This window comes from Podarcis liolepis (genome assembly GCF_965112155.1).
Source record: "Podarcis liolepis genome assembly, chromosome: 8".
NCBI classification, from domain to species: domain Eukaryota; kingdom Metazoa; phylum Chordata; class Lepidosauria; order Squamata; family Lacertidae; genus Podarcis; species Podarcis liolepis.
Window position 1 is genome coordinate 15,783,790 of NC_139560.1, and position 21,078 is coordinate 15,804,867.

At 44.5% G+C, this 21,078-nt stretch overlaps 1 protein-coding gene and 1 long non-coding RNA gene across 6 annotated transcripts in view; one reads left to right on the forward strand and one right to left on the reverse strand.

Annotated features, from left to right (window-relative positions):
* Positions 1–21,078, forward strand: part of LOC310713284 — a 326,468-nt gene that overhangs the window by 293,348 nt on the left and 12,042 nt on the right. The window lies entirely within an intron of this gene.
* Positions 1–21,078, reverse strand: part of COL14A1 (collagen type XIV alpha 1 chain) — a 132,410-nt gene that overhangs the window by 50,444 nt on the left and 60,888 nt on the right. For 3 of the 5 annotated variants that reach the window (XM_083516442.1, XM_083516440.1, XM_083516444.1), the window contains 15 exons: positions 19,503–19,642; positions 17,508–17,634; positions 16,729–16,868; positions 15,138–15,270; positions 14,029–14,100; positions 13,215–13,366; positions 6,812–6,941; positions 6,563–6,685; positions 5,843–5,992; positions 5,410–5,526; positions 3,877–4,023; positions 2,478–2,552; positions 2,130–2,269; positions 646–769; positions 357–500 (listed from right to left, as the gene is read on the reverse strand). In XM_083516442.1, coding sequence (XP_083372568.1) covers positions 357–500; positions 646–769; positions 2,130–2,269; positions 2,478–2,552; positions 3,877–4,023; positions 5,410–5,526; positions 5,843–5,992; positions 6,563–6,685; positions 6,812–6,941; positions 13,215–13,366; positions 14,029–14,100; positions 15,138–15,270; positions 16,729–16,868; positions 17,508–17,634; positions 19,503–19,642 — 1,914 coding nt within the window. The remainder of the gene's footprint in view (positions 1–356; positions 501–645; positions 770–2,129; positions 2,270–2,477; positions 2,553–3,876; positions 4,024–5,409; positions 5,527–5,842; positions 5,993–6,562; positions 6,686–6,811; positions 6,942–13,214; positions 13,367–14,028; positions 14,101–15,137; positions 15,271–16,728; positions 16,869–17,507; positions 17,635–19,502; positions 19,643–21,078) is intronic. The other 2 variants (XM_083516443.1, XM_083516441.1) reach the window with 1 other exon arrangement.

The following is a 21,078-nucleotide window of genomic DNA, read 5'->3' on the forward strand; positions in this document are numbered from 1 at the left end:
CATGCACACCTATAAAAGTGGTTAATGGATGGTTGAAGAGTCTGCATATATCAGCAAAAGAGAAGCCCGAGAGAGAGAGAAAAAAGCAATTATGTGCCTTGCAAACTGCTTCCTTTCAAAACATACATCAAGCAAACCAATCACATGGAGCACTGCTTTGCCACTTGCTTTTAAATTTTGTATTTTATGAAAGGCCTCCTGAGACAGTTAAGTTGGAGCAGGTACTTCTTAAGAGAATGGCCATTTACCACCAATATCAGAGGGAAGATGGGCAACAGAAGCCTATTGCATTCATGTCCTGCTTGGGGAGTTTGGCCTGATCAAGGTGAGCTTTCCTTACGTCCCGATCTTCTTACCATCTAGCTGCATCTCTCTGGCGACTTTGTTCACATCATCCTGTGATCGCCCATCTGTGATCACTACCAAAACCTTTGGGATCCCCTTTCTGGTCCCTGAGTCAATAGTAAATAAGGCCTGCTGGGCATGTTTAATTGCCTTGCCTGTAAAGAAGAAGACGAGAGTAACATAAACAGCACGTAGAAGTGTATTTATTTAATTTCTATCTCTCTCCATAAAAAACATGGCCCCAACGACGCCCTATGTTGAAATCAGCAATGACAAAATCTACCTGGCAATCTAGCTCACCTGTTTTGGTATTTCCTCCCTTGTATGCTATGTGCTGGATGGCCTCCAGAAGTGTTTCTTTTGTTCGGTAGGCATTCAGTTTAAATTCTGTCCTGGGATCGTCACTGAACTGAGCAATGGCCACCTTCATAGGAAAAAAACATCTCACTCATTTATGGCAGACACAGCAGGGGCAAGGGAGAGCTGGTTGGGATCCACACTCTCTCAGACACACTTACACACCTCAGGTAGCGGTAAATTTTGAAGTTTAGGAGCCTCATCATGAGAGCCACCACAGCGACACCTCCAACGAGAGTCCCAAAATGCAGGCAGTTGTGTAGATCCATTATTACACAAACATCAAAGGTCAGTAATATATGATACCAAAGATATTAGGATCAGCATAACTTCAAACTTAGACGTAGTTTCCTGCCAGTAAGCTCCACTGCCCTTAGTGGTGTTTACATCTGACTGCATAAGTTCAGCTTGTAGAACACATTGAGCTTTAATAAAAGATCTTCAGCCAGTTGAAATGCAACCTTTAGCTTTGAATTTGCAAAGAAGTGTTACCCTTTCAACTGCTGGCATGAAGCAGGTAGCCCATCAAAGAAAAAGAAAGAAGTAACCAGCCTCTGCTTGACTATTTCTCTTGTTCCTTATGTGCTAATCTATCACAAACAAACTTGAAAGCCAAAGTGCCAAAGGAAGGAGGGCATATCAGTTACCCTGGTACTCTGGCAGATGACACAACCAATCTTGGTCTGCAAAGTCCCAGGAAATGCATTCCCTTGCACTACACTGCTGCCCTCAAGATCTCTATAGATCAGATGCAAGCAGGAAGTGAGTAGGCAAACCCAGCCTACTCACTTCCTGCTTGGGTCACAAGAAACGCGGACACCAGGCTCCATTTTTCTCATGTGTCCACCTTTCTAAAGACCACCATCTAGTTAAAGAAGAATGGATCAGTGGCAAGTGGGAGATAAACTGAATGGGTGTTTACACGGAATCCTCCTCCCTTGAACAGAGGTGGCCAGTATAGCTTACAGCTGCTCTCTATGATACTTTGCTTATCAACGCGCCTCACTGAATTCTGTGTAGAGAAAGACGCTTATGAAAGGAGCTATGTGAACACCTGCCATCTCCCAGTCGTGTTGAAGTCAGCTTGTGTGGCCCACTTTGAAGACCACAGCAAGTCTTCAAATTTCAGCAGACTTGCTCGGAAGTGTGCTATGCAAAAAATAACCTACGTCATAAACTTACAGGTGGGTGTGTTTGGAATTGAGGTGTTAGGGGAATTTCGGTAACACAGTGAGTCTCTGTACAGGAATTAATGACACTCTGGAATATAAATATTTACAGATTTAAAGAAAGATCCCACCACATGCTTTTCAAAAGCGTTCGCCATAATATCGTATTTTCATTCATCCCATTCCAAGCCTCCTTTGAATTAGATGTTTGCTCACGTTTTGAATCCTGTTAATTCTTTCTCACACTCTCTCACTCACCTGAGTTCCATCAGGGCCAATCTTATCAAGAGCTCCAACAGTGCTGTACAGGAAGCCAATTATTTTGTTGAAATTGTCATCTCCGATACTCCACGAGCCATCCACCAAAAAGACAAGGTCAGCCTTCGCAGCTTTGCAAACTAAAGACATACAAAGTACTTTGGAATCAAAAAAGATAGCAGGTTTCCCATCCTAAAGTGATGCCCCAATAAATGCTAGGATCTCACTGAGTAACTATGAGCTCTACCCTGGAGAATAATAATAAAAAAACAGCTTTCAAAATAGAAGAATCCTTAAGATAATCATTGCATCATTCACACCTGTTACTCTGCTACAGAAAGAGCTTACCTTCCTTTGCAGGAGGAATTGTAGGCTGTGGAGTGGTGGTTGAAGGAGTTGGTGGTGGTTGGGTTGGGAATGGCACTAGAAACAAACAAAAAAAGATCAGTAAGAGGAAGCTTGACTGTGTAAGCAGGTCAATTGTGAAAGCATTATTTGAATATTGGGAGAATGCAGAAAATGTGAATGTTTTGTTATATGCCCAGCTCATATTGTACTGAGCCCAAAATTTGGCTTGCTGAGAATCTCAGCTTTCCTCTGTTTCAAAAAGGAGTTGCAAGCCCTCATGGTTGCAAAGATTCACCTAAAATCTGGAAGGCCTCACAGTCCATCTCCACTGGCAAAGTCTAAATGCATATAATTTCACTGACGAAAGAGAACCTGCAGTGCTCCTTCTGGTTCATCTTGCAGGGTTGGTGCAGTCTTTAGCGCCACACAGGCATTTGAGTCAAGTTTAAGGTTATGACGTAAGGTGAGAGCAGTTTGATACTTACCCCCAACAATCAATACTCATCCCTAAGGCAGAGGGTAGGAAATGGGAGTTTGGAGGGGGGATTTAATCAATATTAGATATGCATAATATTCGGCCCAAACACACATCAGTATTTTTTGTGTCAAAGCCAGGCTAGGGCTGTACTGAAGCATTTCCCCTCCAGTCCATAATCCCTGTGTTCTGGAATCCCCCTGACATGGTGAAATACCATAGTTCAATACAGTAGAGCAGCCTTTCTCAACCTTGGGTCTCCAGATGTGGTTGGACTACAACCCCCATCACCCATAGCGTGCAGGCCCTGTGGTCAAGGATGATGGGAGTTGCAGTCCAACAACACATATGGACCCAAGGTTGAGAAAGGCTGTAGTAGAGCATCTGCTTTGCATGCGCAGTGGTCCAAGGTTCAGTCCCTAGGTAGGAAAACCATGCCCCCCATCTGAAACCATGGACAAGTTCTGCCAGACAACACTCAGCCAGATGGATGGATGAATGGACAGTCCTGGTAAAAGGCAGTTTCTGATGTCCAGTATTGGAACTGAAGGCTTGGGGTGTAACCGGGGAAAGATCCTGCTATGCTGACTAGGCATAAGTCAAAAAGCCAAGCTCCTTGTGCCTATACCAGGCCTAGCCAATCCAGAGGCTACATGTGGCCTACCAATCACAGAGGTCAGTGATGCATCCTTCTGTGTCTGAAGAAGGCTCTGTCTTTGAGGCCTAGCCACGCAAATTCCCGGGTAGCCTCTTAAACTAGACTCTATCCTCAGGTCCGGAGGCGTTTGCCTCCAGCCACGGAGTCCCTGATGCAATTGTATCAGATAACGGTGCCAAGTTTAGGAAACCAGGTGCGAAGGAGGTCTTAGTGCCTATGTCTGATGACAGCAAAATGAACCGAATTCCAATGGGATGTATACTTACAAGTGGTCTCCATTATGCTAACAGCAGGCCCCTCTATTTCTTGAAGCTGCGTATGGATACTGATTTTGTATTCTGTACCAGGAATGAGTTCAAAGAAGCAATGCCTAGGAGTTCCTCCACCAAGTAATGCTTCCTCCTGTGTCCCATCTGAAATTAGAAATGGAGCTGTTTAAAGATTAGGACTTTGGTCTAAAATAAAGGTAACACAATGAAGTGAAGCACAGCGAAGAAGAAGAAGAAGAAGAAGAAGAAGAAGAAGAAGAAGAAGAAGAAGAAGAAGAAACACTTTGAGCTGGATTCTATTAGCTGGTAATGCTAAACCAAACTATGACTTAGCAAGAATGTGCAAGCGCACATGCTCCTGGAGAGAACGCAAAGCACATTCTCCTTCATGGAGAGCACATGTTGCCAATGGGTCTTACAAGACATCCCACTATTGCTGGACGGGTAAAGGTAGTTGGCCACCCTTGCGATTGGGCTCCCCTTGTGGTTGGGGAGAATTTGATGTTGCCATTTTATGATTGACAGCCAAGAAATTTTATATTCCCTGCGTGCAGCATTGAGCTTCCTCATTTCTCTGCACGCATCGGATTACCTGCCCACCCTCCCTATATTTAGGGTTGTTCACATTGACCTTGCTATGCCTGTCATGGGGTCGTCTGCTTTTGGGGCAGGGGCCTGGTTGGAATTTTGTCCATTTGGCTGATTGGCTGGGGCCATTTGGTTTTTGCCTACTGCGTAGCAAATCATCAGAATTTGTAAGGTTGTGGTTAGGCATTGGTTTTTATGAATTGGTTGGTGGAGGGGCATGGATCGGCTGTGCCTGCCCCTCCAATGCTGCTGCTGCAGGGGTATTCCATTAAAGGAATCCAGGGGCTTGCCATGCTTTTGTCCGAACCCCTGTCAAGGGGCTAGGGCCACGCAAGAGCCCCTGGGAGCATTTGGGGAGAGGTGAGGGCATGGTACCCAGCTCCATCTCTCTCCCCAAAATGTTTTCCCTTTCTGACTTTTGCGTGTGTGCGCATGTCAGTCTGTCCCCGGGCGGGGACAGATAGTCTCACCCAATGCCTAAGCAACCACTCACATTTTCTGTATTTTAATAAAGTTGTGGCCAAAATTATGCCAAAAACCTTACAAAAAATTCTGTGTGAATTGTGTTTTATTGGGGTGGCTTGGGGACCTCGACACGCAACTGCTTTTCTCATTCTCCAGTCCTGCTGCCACTGCACTGCTGTGAGCTAAGCCATGGTTTGACTTAACATTTTATCTGAACCCGGGACTATGGTTTGTTTCATTCCAGACAAACCAAAAGCCATAACCAAGGAGGACTGTGGGAAGAGTACATTCTTCATGATCTTTTCTTTGGGAATCCTCACGTTCCGTGCAAGGTGGGTCACTTTCATGAGAGTTAATCTTTGTTTAAGTTTCACTATAATATGGTAAGCGGATATTAATCATGTATCAAGCAACATAGTATATTAGTAGTTGACAGGTGTTATGGCATCACACTGATGCTATGTCCTTATGACTTACCAAGAGGTGATTCGATCACAACCCTGTATGCTGTTGCATGTCTTTGAAGTTGCCACTGAGCACAGATACTTGTCATGCGGACTTGATAAGCACTCGGATTTGTCACTCCCAAGTACACTGAAATGGAGTACAGGGATAAAAAAGCATTCGTCATTTCTTTAGATGCAGAACCTACTTGTCGTTGATTTAAAATTTGGGTTTTCGCACACTTGTCTGTCCTGTTTGTTATTAATATTGTTCTGTGCGTTTTACTTTTATGTACCTTAAACCTGAAGTAAGAACTTCATGGTGAAGAGCAAGCAAAAACATTTCCTTTAGGAACAGCGCAAAAGAAAAGTGGTTGAGTTCGACATTCTGTTCAGGGCTAAGGTTACCAATGAAATATGGTCCATGGAGATTAGAAATTGGATAACAAGAAGTTGAGGTCTCTTACATGTTTTGGCTACGCCAGCTAAAGCATCGCTGAATCCCGTTGAGTAGGAAGCAAATACTTTAACGCTGTATTCGGTTCCACTGAGCAAATTCAAAATAAGGATGGTGCTGATATCATCTCCCACAAACGTCTCCAGGGCTGGTCCAGGGACTGCAAGAAGCGAGAGGAATATAAATGACTTAGGCAGGGAAACACAGCTTGAAGACACTGTGAAATTTCATTACTAGCTTCTGATCACATAAAACCATGCTCATTCTTAAAATGAAATCTTTTTCTAACCCACTTTATTCCAGTTTACACCCACACCCCCTGCTAGTTTCTTAAAGGCAATTCTTATTTGTCATGAGTGACTTCAGCATAAATAACCTTGGTCTAGTTGACAGCAGATACGATGGTATACCTCTGTCTGGACTGCAGTTGGAAATTTGCATGACTGAACGCTCCCCCGTTATAAAAAATAAAAATCCCTGCATGCAGAAAGCTAGCATGTTAGGAAGAAGCGCTCTAGCCCAACATCATCCTGAAATGCTTGTTTTCTATGGCCAGGAATCCTTTCTCGTGGACAATCAGACCGAAAGTGGGATCTTCTCAGGATGGAATTATTGTAACTCAGGTTTCCCACCTTATCTTGTGAGAACTATACCTAGGCGATTTGCATTCACACACCTGATTTAACATATTTACCCCACATTTAAATAAGCAACCATTTTAGACACTCACTGTTCACAGGTTTATATACAATCCTGTATCCCATTGTGGGAGATGGAGGGGCATCCCAGCTAATCCGCAATCGGTTGTACCATTCGTCAGACACCCTGAGATTTTGAGGTGCAAACAGGGGCACTGCAAAATGAAAACGTATTACAAATGAAATGGTTCTCAGTACATCCTGGAGAATCAGCGCTTGCTTAAAAAAGGGACAGTTGCTTATATTACGACTTTTGCAGGAAGAGAAGCCTTTGTACTCACATGTTTTCCCTGGAGCTGACAGACTGACACCTTCCCCGTCAGAATAGATGGGGGTAACCATGACTTTATATTCAGTGTCTGAGAGCAAAGGCTGAAGAAGCAAACTGTTTTGCCTTGCAGGGACCATTACCTGGTCAGGGGAAACAAAACAAAAAAGATCTATGATTAACCTCTGTGTTTTGCATCTGTTTCAGAGCTTCTTGAGTCACAGGGCCACTTTAGGTGATTAAACCTCCTCAGCACCGGTGGACTAGGTTCTAGAAAAAGAAAAGGCATGTACATCCATGTACATTCTCCAACGTGAAAATGCCGATACTGTGTGGGTTTGTCATACGTCCATCTCTTTAGAAACAGATGCAGGCCATGACTTCTGAGTTTAACTGTGACACATGCAAGATGTAGATAGTAACATTCAGTGGTGCCCGGGAATGTTCCCCAGGTCCTGAGCTTTCATTAAAAAAAAATTAGGTTGAGACTAGGCTGGATAGCTCAGTTGGTTAGAGTTGTGGGAATGTTCTGGGGTGCAGGAGAGGATATATTGACTAATTATATCCTTATCCAACTTGTGCTAACAAGTTCCCAAAATATCAGCAGAGTTTATGACATTCCCCTTTTAGTTCGCAACGGTAACGTGTGCACAGGTTCACTAGAACCTCTATAATAATTACCCTGGTAATTTCCCCCTTTTGATCCCTCTTAAAATACAAGACACGACACAGTCTTTATAAAAGTATAAAAGAGTTTACTCACGTTCTGTTCACAATATGATCCCAGAAGGCAGACACCTTAAAAAGGTTACATACATTCAGAATCTATCTTGTAGCAAGATAGACCTTATCTCCTCTCTTGGCTGGGAGCCAAGAGAGCATCCTTAGATGTTTCCTCATCGAAGGAAGATGGCAGAGAGAGAGAGTGGCTGCCTGCCCTGTGCTTTTGTCATCACCTGCACAGGTGAGGCCACACCCACCTCTGGTCACATGCGGAGGAAGTCCGTCCCCAGGAAGTTTACCTGCTTGCTGGACAGACATCCCTCCCCATGTTCTAACATGTACACTCTAGGAATGTTGTCATTGACTGCTCCTGTGTTTACATCCCACAAGAGTGTGGTGCTGATAACGCCAAGGTTGCAGGTTTGATATCTGTATGGGATAGCTGCATATTCCTGCATGATGACTAGATGATCCTGTGGGCTGTGTTATTACTAGAGCAGACAAGTACAACATTTTCCTCTTGCCTAGAATGGACACCCAGGGGGACGTGGCTCCAGACAGGGGAGACTTCCTGCCATACCTGCTTTGGAGCTTCTTCCCTCTGTAGGTGACCAGAAAGATTGATGTGACCCTAGCTGACCAGATAACAGGGCTGGCCAAGCAACCATCTCTCTCTTGGTCTCTTGGACTCTCGCTCTCCTGGCTCTTAGCCAGCGCATAGCTCAACTTTCACATAGGATGGAGCCCACGAGCAGAAAGTCTGAGATATAAGCTCAGACTTCTTTTCACTGTAACCACAAGATAAAGCCTGCCTTCAGATTACTGCTGCAAATCGAACGCGAGTAAAACTTTATGTGTTGTGTTATTATTATTTTAAGAGGGAAATAAAAGGGGAAACTTGCCAGGAACAATCCAGGCTGGACAAGCCAGACTGGATTGCTCAATTAAAGGATTCTAACAAATCATCAAACTTGCTTCCAAATAAGTTGCAAAGGGAATGTGCTCTGCTGTTTGTTTGTTTGTTTGTTTGTTTGTTTGTTTGTTTGTTTGTTTGTTTCTATACCACCCTATACCTGAAGGTCTCAGAGTGGTTCACATAAAATATCGAATACACAAAATCAAAACAAAAGTAACAATGCAATAACACACACACACACCCAAAAAATAAGAGCCAGCATTTTTAAAAAGGTATAGATGAAGTCAGGCAAAGGCCTGGTTAAAAAGGAACGTTTTTGCCTGGCACCTAAAGGTGTATAATGAAGGTACCAGGTGAACTTCCCTGGGGAGAGCATTCCACAGACAGGGAGCCACTACAGAAAAGGCCCGTTCTTGTGTTTCCACCCTCCGGACCTCTTGAGAAGGAGGCACACGAAGGAGGGCCTCAGAAGATGTTCTCATGGTCTGGGTAGGTTCATCTCAGGGTCCGGGTAGGTTTACTCACTAGTTTGAGTGAGGAGGGATAATATCAAAACATTATATCCTCTCTTATGTTCCTTAACATTCCCACACTTCCAACTCTACAAGTTTATGGTTTTTGATTCTAGCCCTCCTAGAAAGAAAGCTATGGGGCTAAATGGGCAGGCAACTTCTAAGCATTTTATGTGATATATTATGGTATGGCTACCTTATCTGTATTTCCTGAAAGGACAAATGCTATTTGTCCTTTAATTAGACAGCAGCAACAGCATCTCTGTGTTTGTGTGTGTGTGTGTGTGTGTTGGTGTGTGATCTCCATAACCAGGACATTAAGGACATGGCTGACTTCTTATGGTAAGCACAACATTGTCAACAGTGGTTGTCTCTCTGCTTTTGTGTTATCCCACACTCCCCATGGCAGCCATTTTGTGACTGGCACCCCCATAACTCCCTCAAAACTTGAAATGCGCCCAATAGTCCATAAAGGTTGCCAGTTGCTGGCTCCGTGAATATGCTGGAAGGGCAGAATCAAAGGAAAAGATAGAAGAATGGAAAATAGGGCTCTGTGGAGATGGAGAGAATGACCACAGGTTTAAAAAATTGAAGGGGGGGAGGGGAGACCAGAAGACGAGAGACAAGGTAAAGGAGTCTTGGAATATTGCTCCAAACAACCTTTATGTTGTGATCAAAGCAGGCAGTTTCAGTTGGGGTTGTTCAAAACCAGAGTTTTCAAACTGTCCCAGGAGTAAGCAAGGGTTCCTTGGAAACTTATCAAGGGTACATAGATGGAAGAATAATTAATGACATATAAGCATCTCTGAAATACAGCTTGCTCATCATTTACATGTACAGTGGTATCTCGAGTTACAAATGCCTCAGGTTACAAACGCTTCAGGTTACAAACTCGGCTAACCTGGAAGAGTTACCTTGAGTTGAAAACTTTGCCTCAGGATGAGAACAGAAATTGCGTGTCGGCAGCGCAGCGGCAGCAAGAGGCCCCATTAGCTAAAGTGGTGCTTCAGTTTCAGGTTAAGAACGGACCTCCGTAACGAATTAAGTTTGTAACTAGAGGTACCACTGTAATGGGCAGACAAAGGGGAGTGCTTCAGTGCATTTGGGGGGCCCATTCTCTCTTTCATGCAGGGGTGACAGTGAGGCTGAACAGGCACTGCCAGCATCCTGTGTCAACAGAATGTGCACTCGTCTAGAACATAGCACAGAATCCTTTGCAACATGCAAGAGTTTCCATGGCAGGCGCTCACTGGGTTTATTGGCCTTCAAGATAATATGGAATGGTTTGCTGAAGGTAGGACTCAGGGAGTTAAGAAAACCAACCGGCTGCTTTAAAAGGTTGCAAGAGCGCTAAGCAATAGCATGTGCGACCGTCAAAGGGAAGAAAACAAAGCTCCAGCCTTCGTGACTTTATGGAACTGATTTTCGGTTCACGTCGTTCATGAAAAGGCTTGGCAACATGCAGCGTAACCACAGCAAAAGCCACAGAGGCTTGGCGCAACTGGCCACATTGCACATCTGGAGAGCAGCAGCAGCACATTCTAGAACCAAACGCATTGGTCTGAAGCCACACATGACAGGAACAAATAGAAATTTCAGCTTTACAAAAATGGCAACCGTTGTCATCCGTGAACAAAGCATTTCTACTGTTTAAAAAAGCTGGACAGAAGATTCTCTGCTGCAGGTGGGGCAACCTTTGGACCTCCAGATCTTGTTGAACTCTGATCTCCCATCAGCCCATCAAGAACAGCCAATGGTCAGGCATGGTGGGAATTGTAATCCAACAACAACTGGCAGGCTATCGGTTCCTCAACCCCACTCCACAGCCAGATCACAGAGATGCTAAATCAAGTCCAGGACTGTACCACTTCAGACTGCAGCTGGGGTCTCACATGATTAAAGGCTGGTAATTATACAATACCATTGTTTACACGCTTCTCAAATAATTTTTTGGGAAGTTTGCACACTTTTTTTTACAGCCCGGGGAGAAGCACACATTGCTTTGACAGACTGCTTTTTATTATTATTGTTAAAAAAACCGCTTTCTACCAAAGCCTCATAAAACCCAGAAGAAACTGAAACAAAAAGGGAGAGATCATCAGTTAACACCCCCTGCCTTTTGACGTTTTTATTAACAAGAGCTTCCTACGAAATAGAGATCTGATTAAGACAGCAGACTGCAAGAAGAAACATGAAGCACTAGTCTATGCAACAAATAATCCTTTACGGTGGTATGTCAGGTTAAGTACTTAATTCGTTCCGGAGGTCCATTCTTAACCTGAAATTGTTCTTAACCTGAAGCACCACTTTAGCTAATGGGGCCTTCCGCTGCCACTGTGCTGCCGAAGCACGATTTCTGTTCTCATCCTGAAGCAAAGTTCTTAAATTGAGGTACTATTTCTGGGTTAGCGGAGTATGTAACCTGAAGCGTATGTAACCTGAAGCGTCTGTAACCCAAGGTACCAGTGTATATCTGCAAATGTCTGACAAGAACCTCATCAGAGCACAACAGGCTAGCAAACAAAGCGGAGAGATCAAATTGCATGGCGGGTCAAGGTGGGAGGGGAAAAACCTCACATTTCATGGTTGGAATTGTAGAGTTGGAAGGGACCATGAAGGTCATTTAGTCCAACCCCCTGCAATGCAGGAATCTTTTGCCCAACGTGGGGCTCCAACCAACGACCCTGAGATTAAGAATCTAATACTCTAGCAACTGAGCTGTACTCACACGACATAATAATAATAATAATAATAATAATAATAATAATAATAATAATAATAATAATAATAATATATTATTTATACCCCGCCCATCTGGCTCGGTTTCTCCAGCCACTCTGGGCGGCTTCCAACTGAATATTAAAATACAATAACCTATCAAACATTAAAAGCTTCCCTAAAGAGGGCTGCCTTCAGATGTCTTCTAAAAATCTGGTAGTTGTTTTTCTCTTTGACATCTGGTGGGAGGGTGTTCCACAGGGCGGGTGCCACTACCGAGAAGGCCCTCTGCCTGGTTCCCTGTAACTTGGCTTCTCGCAGCGAGAGAACCGCCAGAAGGCCCTCGGCATTGGACCTCAGAATAAACCATTTGCTCTGTTTTTACAAAAGGAGAAGCATTTTTAGTTGTTCCCGGGGAGACAAAAAAAATCATCAGCCTTACAGGTAGGTAATGTAAGGAATTCCGGAGATCTCTGTTGCGATCCTCTAGGCCTGGAACTCACTCCCTGATCCTGTACTACTTCTCTTCACTCAAATCCCTTCTTAAAAACCCACCTTTCCGTGAGAACTTTGGCTTCACCCATTAATCAGTATCCCAATTGCAACAGAGACCGCCATCTGCAACCTGCATTTAAAGCAGAATCATACCACCTGGAACAGTCATGGCAACCTCCGAAAGAATCCTGGGAACTGGAATTTCTTAAGGGTGGTGAGAGTTGTTAGGAGACCTTGGAGTTCCCTGGGAAGAGGGATCTGTTGCTAAACCACTCTGAGAACTGTAGGTCTGTGGAGTGGAGTAGAGAGTAGCTCTCAGCACCTTTAACAAACCACAGTTCCCAAGATTCTTTGGGGGAAGCCATGGTCATTTAAAGTGGCATTTGAGGAGGGACGTGGGTGGTGCTGTGGTCTAAACCACTGAGCCTAGGGCTTGCCGATTGGAAGGTTGGCAGTTCAAATCCCCGCGACGGGGTGAGCTCCCGTTGCTCGGTCCCTGCTCCTGCCAACCTAGCAGTTCGAAAGCACTTCAAAGCACAAGTAGATAAATAGTTACCACTCCAGCGGTAAGGTAAACAACATTTCCGTCCGCTGCTCTGCTTTCACCAGAAGCGACTTAGTCATGCTGGCCACATGACCAAGAAAAACTGTCTGCAGACAAACGTCGGCTCTCTCATCCAGTAAAGCGAGATGAGTGCAGCAACCCCAGAGTTGTTCGCAACTGGACTTAACTGTCAGGGATCCTTTACCTTTATCTTTTATACTGCTTTGAGTGCATAGTGCATGCGAGGCCCAAATTTAACTGTACTTGCTCTCCTTCGTCCCTTGCTATCCTGCCAATTTTCCGCTGCTGAAACTGCAAAATAATACATGCGCTGATGACATTGTAAGCATACAAGTATCTATAAACTCACAAGCCACACAAATATAATTATGTGTGAGGTATATCTCAGGGCGTCTGCTAGCATTTAGCCATTGTAGGGTAAGTCATCTGCCTCCTTGTCATGAAAACTAAGACTCCAAGCTGAGCCATACAGAAAAGTTATACCAACCGTTCTTACCGCTTCCTCACCCCGATCACCGTCAGCGGTGAGGTATGTCACCCTGAACTGACGAACATTGTAGTCCGAAATGTCCCATTTGACTCTCAAGCTTGAGGTAGTTTCGTCGTCTATGACGAGATTTCTTATTCCTGTTCGAAAGACTGAAATGATATCAAACATGCATTTGTTTTCAAAATCTTTTTTAAAAAACTGAATTTTATTAATATCACAGAGAGTTTGGGGGCCACACAATACCGTAGCTGTCTAGCTCATGGAGATATAACAGTAAAATGCAATAATTAAGAAAAATTATAAAACCATTGCAGTGCAAACATTTCCATATAACCGGGAGGGTACAGATTCAGGTTTTAAGCTCACAGGTTCTAAAAATCTAAGTGGATAATGAGGTAACCCCTGGGACCAAAAAAATCCATAAAGAATGGACCAGGTGAGCCTCTCTGAGGAGACTTTTCCATAACTGGGGTGCCACCACCAATAAGACTTCCTCCCTAAGAGCCATTGGCCACACTTCACTTGCAGGGCCTCTGAAGAGAATTTTAAGTTAGAGGCGGGGATGTGTGAGGATAATTCACATTCTGAAAATCTGTTTGAGACATATTGGCATCCTTTCCTTTCCTTTCCTTTCCTTTCCTTTCCTTTCCTTTCCTTTCCTTTCCTTTCCTTTCCTTTCCTTTCCTTTCCGTTTCTTTCTTTTCTACTTTTGCCAAAAAAACAAACAGGCCCAATAAAATTGAGGACAAAAATTGGCTGTACAAATATTTACGATATTTTTCATCTTATAAATAAAAAAAGTAATTTGTACCTGCTGTTGTAGGCCGGAAAGTTGTGGTACTAGTTGTGGTTATGGTGGTCATTTCAGTAGTTGTTACTTCAACTGGAAAAGCAACAACACAATATGGAACCTTTCATGCGAAACATCATTTTAGCAATTGCATCTTCATGCCAGTCACATACATTTATCTACTGGCTGTGGAAATATAGGAACATTTTAGTCAATTCAACAGTCTCACAGGCACTTATACATTAATACTGCACTTTTAAATGTGTAAACCCCTTTTCTTTTTTCTTTTTTTAAGAAAAGCAGCTCCAGGAGAGGGAAATTTGAAAAAGAGAAGCACAGAGGAGGAGGAGGAGTGTTTAAGCTTTGCCCTGTCTGCAATTTCTCTATTCCAAATTCTACCACCCACAACACTTTTTCTCCTGTAGCAAATACACATTACTAATCCAGCAGAAGTGGGGTAGATTTGGGTAAAGTTGCAGACTGGCAGAAATTAAGCAACACACACAACCACAGCTTCTCCACTCCAAACCGCCCACTTTTTAAACCTGTGACAGGGTTTGCTTCCACACATCCCAGATATTTTGGAAGAGAGGATGGGTGAAATTATTAATAGATTGATAATACCATTATTTAACATAAGACAATGCTTGATACATATCCTGGCATACCAGAGGTCAATTTTGAATGCCCAAACTTAGCTTGGAATGCATAGGAACATAGGAAGCTGCCTTTATACAGAGTCAGACCATTGATCCCTATTGCTCAATATTGTCTACACTGACTGGCAAGCCCTCTCCAGGGTTTCAGGCAGAAGCCCCTCCCAACCTTGCCTGGAGATGCTGGGGATTGAACCCAGGACCTTCTGAGTGTAAATCAGATGCTCTACCACTGAGCTACGGAACTTCCATAAGTGGAGAAAGAGGGAATTGCCCTTGAGAAGACTCCAAGTGACTGCAAAGAATCATCTTTACCCACCCACCACCCCGTTTATCAGGGAAATGTGGAATTGTGTTTTTGCAGCTCACAGTGCAGCATTCCCAGACAGACATCTCCCTTTCTAGAAATTAAGCCCCTGGGGAGTGAGTGGGAGAGAGGGGAAGAGAAGGTTGCAATGTTTTTTCCTGTCGTACGTGTGGTCCCAAGGACAGCAATGACGTCGCTTTCACTTTCATCGTCAAAGATGGCCACCAAGGACACCTCATACTCTGTACTCGGCAGTAGGCCTTCGATCTCGTACGTGTCCACCTCTCCGCTGAGGACGATCTGAAGGAGACAGAACAGCAGATAGAAAGACTTACAGTGGTACCTCGGGTTAAGAACTTAATTCGTTCCGTAAGTCTGTTCTTAACCTGAAACTGCTCTTAACCTGAGGTACCACTTTAGCTAATGGGGCCTCCTGCTGCCACCACACAATTTCTGTTCTCATCCTGAAGTAAAGTTCTTAACCAGAGGTACTATTTCTGGGTTAGCAGAGTCTGTAACCTAAAGCATCAGTAACCTGAAGCATCTGTAACCCAAGTTACTACTGTATCATCTGTCTCGGCTACTCAGTGGAATTTGTTACTCATTCATACAACTCTGGCACCTGCAATAACATGCTGCGGTGGGGGTTGCTCATGCCCATTTCCAGAATACTCCGTTCCATGTCCTCGCCTTCTCCCTCCTCCAGTTTTCCACCTACATCCCCACTCCTTAAAAAGTCTGAATTCCATGGCCACTGAATATGCTCAGTCCTCACCGAGCTCTTTTTGGGTTTGCCCCCTCCTTAGTGTTGCTCCCCCCCCCCCCCGCCATCATTGGTTCCCAGTACGTTTCTGAGCACAATTCAAAGTGCTGGTGTTGATTTTTAAAGCCCTAAATGGCCTCGGCCCTGTATACATGAAGGAACATCACCACCCTCATCGTTCAGTCTGGACACTGAGGTCCAGCTCCGAGGACATTCTGGCGGTTCACTGCGAAAAGTGAGCTTACAAGGAACCAGGCAGAGGGCATTCTCGGTAGTGGTGCCTGCCCTGTGGAATGCCCTCCCATCAGATGTCAAGGAAATAAACAACTATCCGACTTTTAGAAAACATCTGAAGGCAGCCCTGTTTAGGGAAGTTTTTAATGTTTGAAGTTTTATTCTGTTTTTGACGTTCTGTTGAAAGCCGCCCAGAGTGGCTGGGGAAACCCATTCAGATGGGCTGGGTAGAAAAAATAAATTAACATTAAATATTAATATTAAAGGGGTTTTTTTTGGTACTTCTGCAAATCCTGAGTTTCACCCGAGCCTGCTCATAGTTCTCTCTTGTGCATGAATGTTGTTGTTTTGGCCAAAGAGAAAGGACCAGTACAGTAGTACCTTGGAAGTCGAACGGAATCTGTTCCGGAAGTCCGTTCAACTTCCAGAATGTTCGAAAACCAAAATACAGCTTCCGATTGGCTGCAGGCAGCTCCTGCAGCCAATCGGAAGCCACAGAAGCCCCATTGGACGTCTGGCTTCGAAAACATTTGAAAAACCAAAGCAGAGCTTCTGATTGGTGGCAGGAAGCTCCTGCCACCAATCAGAAGCCACGTTACACGTCGGCTTCCCAAATAATGTTCAAAAACCAGAATTGTTCGATCATTCGGGAGCCAAAACGTTCGAGAACTAAGCTGTTCGAAAACCAAGGTACGGCTGTACTTGGAACATGAGCTTGCTGTTAATATACAGGATACCATACGAGAGGTAAGAACAGTCACCTCTTCGGCTTCTTCCCCACCCAGAGGAATCCATGCCAGTCGAAGAAGGGCAACGTCTGAGGATGGCAGCTTCCAGCTGACTGTAAAGCTATCTGTGGATACTTCGTTGATTTCCAGATACTGGGGAGATGGAACTTTTTCTGCAAGACAGTATCACATCGGAAAGAAAACTTGTTATAAGGATTACTGAGATGATTGAAGAGAAGCACAATGAAAGCTCTCCATGGCACCCTATAAACACGGTAGAATTAATTGGGCTGTATTTGTTCCATTTCCAAAAACTAGAGCAACCAAGGCGAGGAGGACAGAATCCCATGGAGTGATTTTCAGTGCAGTTCTTTGGCCCAAGGGATTGCGTAGCCTGAAGAGGTTCAAATTTGACTGAATTGTGTTTTTTCGCGGTTGAGAACACCCCAATGCAACTGAAATGCTGGAAAGAAACTTTTCTGAAAGGAATTCTGAGGGGTTTACTTCATCTACATAATTTATTCAGCAAACTGGCAAAACCCAACTTGCCTCCCAGCTATCCAATATTTAAATGCCTCTCTTTCTTTCTGTAGCCACCATAAGAAGATATCGGACAAAAATGCCTATTTGCATTTCTTTTAATTTCAAGTTTCTAAACTGTCGAGTGAATGAAAAGTCGAGGGGTTATTACGTTCCTTTTTCCGTAAAAAAAATAAAAGTGTGAGACTGTTGCAATTACTTTTCTTTCCGGAAAAGCAAAGGAATATTACGGTTGTGCTTGGATAGCTTTCAGAAATGCAGCCAAGACTTACTGGTGGTGAAGCTGCCAGTGAGTGCCTCAGACTGCCCTTCGTCATAGAGGGAGAAAATAGCAACAGTATATTCAGTGAGGGATGTCAAGCTCTGCAGAGTGTGTGTTGAAACACGGCCAACCTCCTCCTGCAAAATAAAAGGAGCCCCGTCAATCAGAAACCATGTGGAGAGTCTCAAGGCAAAACTCAGCTGGCTTGCACCGTCTACATCAGGATGCAAAAGGCAGGCTTGTATTGAGCTGTGTGAGTTTCCTAACAGCTGAAGAAAGCCTTCTGGGCGCCAGAATGCACCCTTCAGTGGTTTGGCAAAAGCCTCGTCTTACAGCAAGAAACGGATTGCTTCCTCTCCCCTCCTTCAGCTACAGGGGAGAGACGAGGGAGAAAAAGGGGGTGCTATACGCCTCTCCTGTTTACTGTCATAAAATACCAGATCCTGCTGCTGAAATGGACCACCAGGGCTTGGAAGGAAGGGAGAGCACCTGTACGACATGTGTTTCTAAAAGAAACAAACCGCAAAATGGCGCTTCTGTTTCAAGAGTCGTGCAGTTGCTCCTTAGCTGCCTTTGGAAAGGTTCGCCCTACCTTCCACTCACAGGGCTGGTGGCGAGGAAGAGGAAAATCTGGCATCAACGCTAACAGAAAATAAAGATGGACTCAGGGAGCAAGGGTGGAATCCAGGTTATGTACGTTTTTTCAAAGCCTTGAAACACATTTTTCAAAGAAATTGCAGGTGTCTCCCCACTTAGGCAGGGGTTATGTTCCTGGGGACCATGCATATACGTAAAATCGCATATGGGGGGGAACCTTCTAAAAAGCTTGTAAACACCATCCAATTGGTCCCTCCAAACCTCCTTTCTCGAACTTGTAACTGTCCACAGTCCAGCGGCGTAGCGTGGGTTATCAGCACCCGGGGCAAGGCAAGTAATTTGCGCCCCCTAACCCGGGGCAAGGCAATTAATTTGCGCCCCCTAACCCGGGGCAAGGCAAGTACAGTAATTTACTCTCCCAAGCAGCAGCAGCGAGGCTTCTCTTTCCCCCGCGCTCTCCTGGAGCTGCCTCTTTTCTTTCCTTTTTTCCCTTAATTGATTCCTCCTCCACACCGCAGCGTTTCCTGGCTGCTTCCCCCCCCCTTCCCCTCTCTCTCCTCCTCGCTCTGCTTGCCTTGCCCTGCCCTGCCTGAGGGCGCCCTGAGGAGACTCCGCTCTCCTTTTTGACCAGGCGAGGTGGAAAAGTCTCTTCCGGTCCCCTCGCCAGACTCCCTGCTCGGCTCGGCTCACTACCCAGGCGGCCAGTGGAGAGAGAGCCGCAATTACCATAAAGCTCCTCTCCCTCCGCTTCGCCAAGCTGTCAAAGCCCGGCAGCAGCGGCAACGGCAGCAGCAGGCGCAGCCAGACCCCCGCCAGCCAGCCAGCCCACCCGCCCGGCTTCCTCTCCTTTTTTTGCCCGCGGCAGAAGGCTTCGCTCTCCCCCTTCCGCGACCTCCTCGCCAAGCCGAGCGAGCGCGGGCTCCCTAACCCGTGGATTTTCGTAGGGGCAGAGAGCTGCTAGTGCGAGCGCGCCCCCCGCCCATGTTGCGCCCGGTGCGGCCGGCACCCCTGGCACCCCCCACGCTACGCCACTGCCACAGTCCTCAAAGTTCAGTGCAAAGGATCGTGGGATTGCAGTTAAAAATACTCCTGAGATTGTTAGCTGTTTTCCTGATCTTTCTGAGTCATTTTTGCAGTTTCCCCCCTCTCTTTTCGAGCTTTTTGCTGTTTTAATTGATTTATTTAAATATTTCATGGCGTCTTCTGAGTTTCTAAAAGGTTATATTGTAAGTGGCATCCCTTGGCATGGAGCTTTCTGTAGGTCTCTGAAGTGGTTCTTAACCCAAAGAGAAATACTTAATCTAATTACGATATCAGTAACTGGCAGATTGCAAACAGGATATAGGTATTTCATAATACATTTGCTCCTTAAAAAAAACACAAAACCCGTTTCTAAAAATTTGCTTACCTCATTAGTTTCTGTTCCATCCGTTTTGACATACATAATCCGATAGCCTTTCACCTTTTTAGAAGCAGGATCCCATGTTACCTTTGCTGAATTGTGTTCCACATTTGAAAACATCAGGTTCTGTGGAGGGCTTAAAGGTACTGCAGAAGGTAGAGGGAAGTTCAAATTACAAACTATTTTTAAAAATAAAAAAAATCTATATCTCTTAAACATGTAGAAAGAAAAAGCACATCGAAAAGAAAACATGAACTTCTTATGCTTGAATTCAAGCTGAATTAGTCCCAATGACTTCAATGGAAGTCAGCAATCATTCCAACAGCTGGTATGTAATCAGCCTCTGGGAATGTTTTCAGACTGTCAAAATGTGCAAGTTGCATCCTTTTTTTCTCCCCGTGTAACAAAGTGCATACATGCCATATACAGCATTTTTCCATGTATAAGACTAGGTTTTTTTCTTTAAAAAATATGTTTAAAATTGGGGGTCATATTATACACGGATACAATCTCCTCCCATTTTCTTAATTTGGAGTCCCCCAAAACAGGGGGCATATTATACACAGGGGCGTGTTATACACGGAAAAATACGGTATGCTATTTTTTTCTGCGTGGAGGGTTATTTATTTGTTTTCATCAGAGGGAATCCAAACATACAAATCCCTCTTTCCCTGGCAGTCTAAAGCAGAACTGTCCAGGTAGAGTTTTTAGTGTGGTTTATGTACACCAACACTTACTCAGTGGCCCTCTCGACCAAAATTATGGCTCTGTGTCTGCCACATCCCTCTTCTCATGGAGAAAAATGCATCTAGAATTCAATAGAGCAAGGAGAGGAAATCAGAAACTCTCCAAACTGTTTGGACTACAGCCCCCATAATCTCTGGCTGCAAACACAGCATACATGTTCCACAGGGTGGGTGCCACTACCGAGAAGGCCCTCTGCCTGGTTCCCTGTAACTTGGCTTTTCACCATCATACATGACTCCCCCCAAAGAATCCTGGGAACTGTAGTTGGTCCAAGGTACTGGAAGCTGCAATTCTGTAAGGACTAAACCACAGTTCTCAAGATTATTTGGGAGAAGTCATGTGCTTTAAATGGTATGATGTGTAGGTACCCTTAGACTTCTGGATGAGAGCTGGAGTCCAGCAATATCCTGAGGACCACAGTTTCTCCCATCCTTGCTATAGTGAAGAAAGCAGTTGCAAGTAATTATGAGCAAAAACAACAACCCAGTCAGCTGGGAAAGGATGAAGCACTGTATTACTCCTCAGAAAGAAACCACAGTCTCACAAGGCTGTATTATTTACATTTTTTAACTTCTTTTCCTTGCACACATTTGTAACATTGCATGCAACTCGTTCTCTGATTTCATGACTACATGTTTACTAGCATAAGCTGTTTTGAATGAAAAAGTCTGGATCCTTTCATAACACAACAGAAAAACGTGCCAGCTGAGAAACTTCTGGCTTTAGACACAATTTTCTAGGAAAATGTTCAGCACAAGCCACGCGAAAATGAAAACACTGGTTTGGCATGAAATCAAAGAGACGGCACATGAGATATTTCCGCTGGAACTGTGCC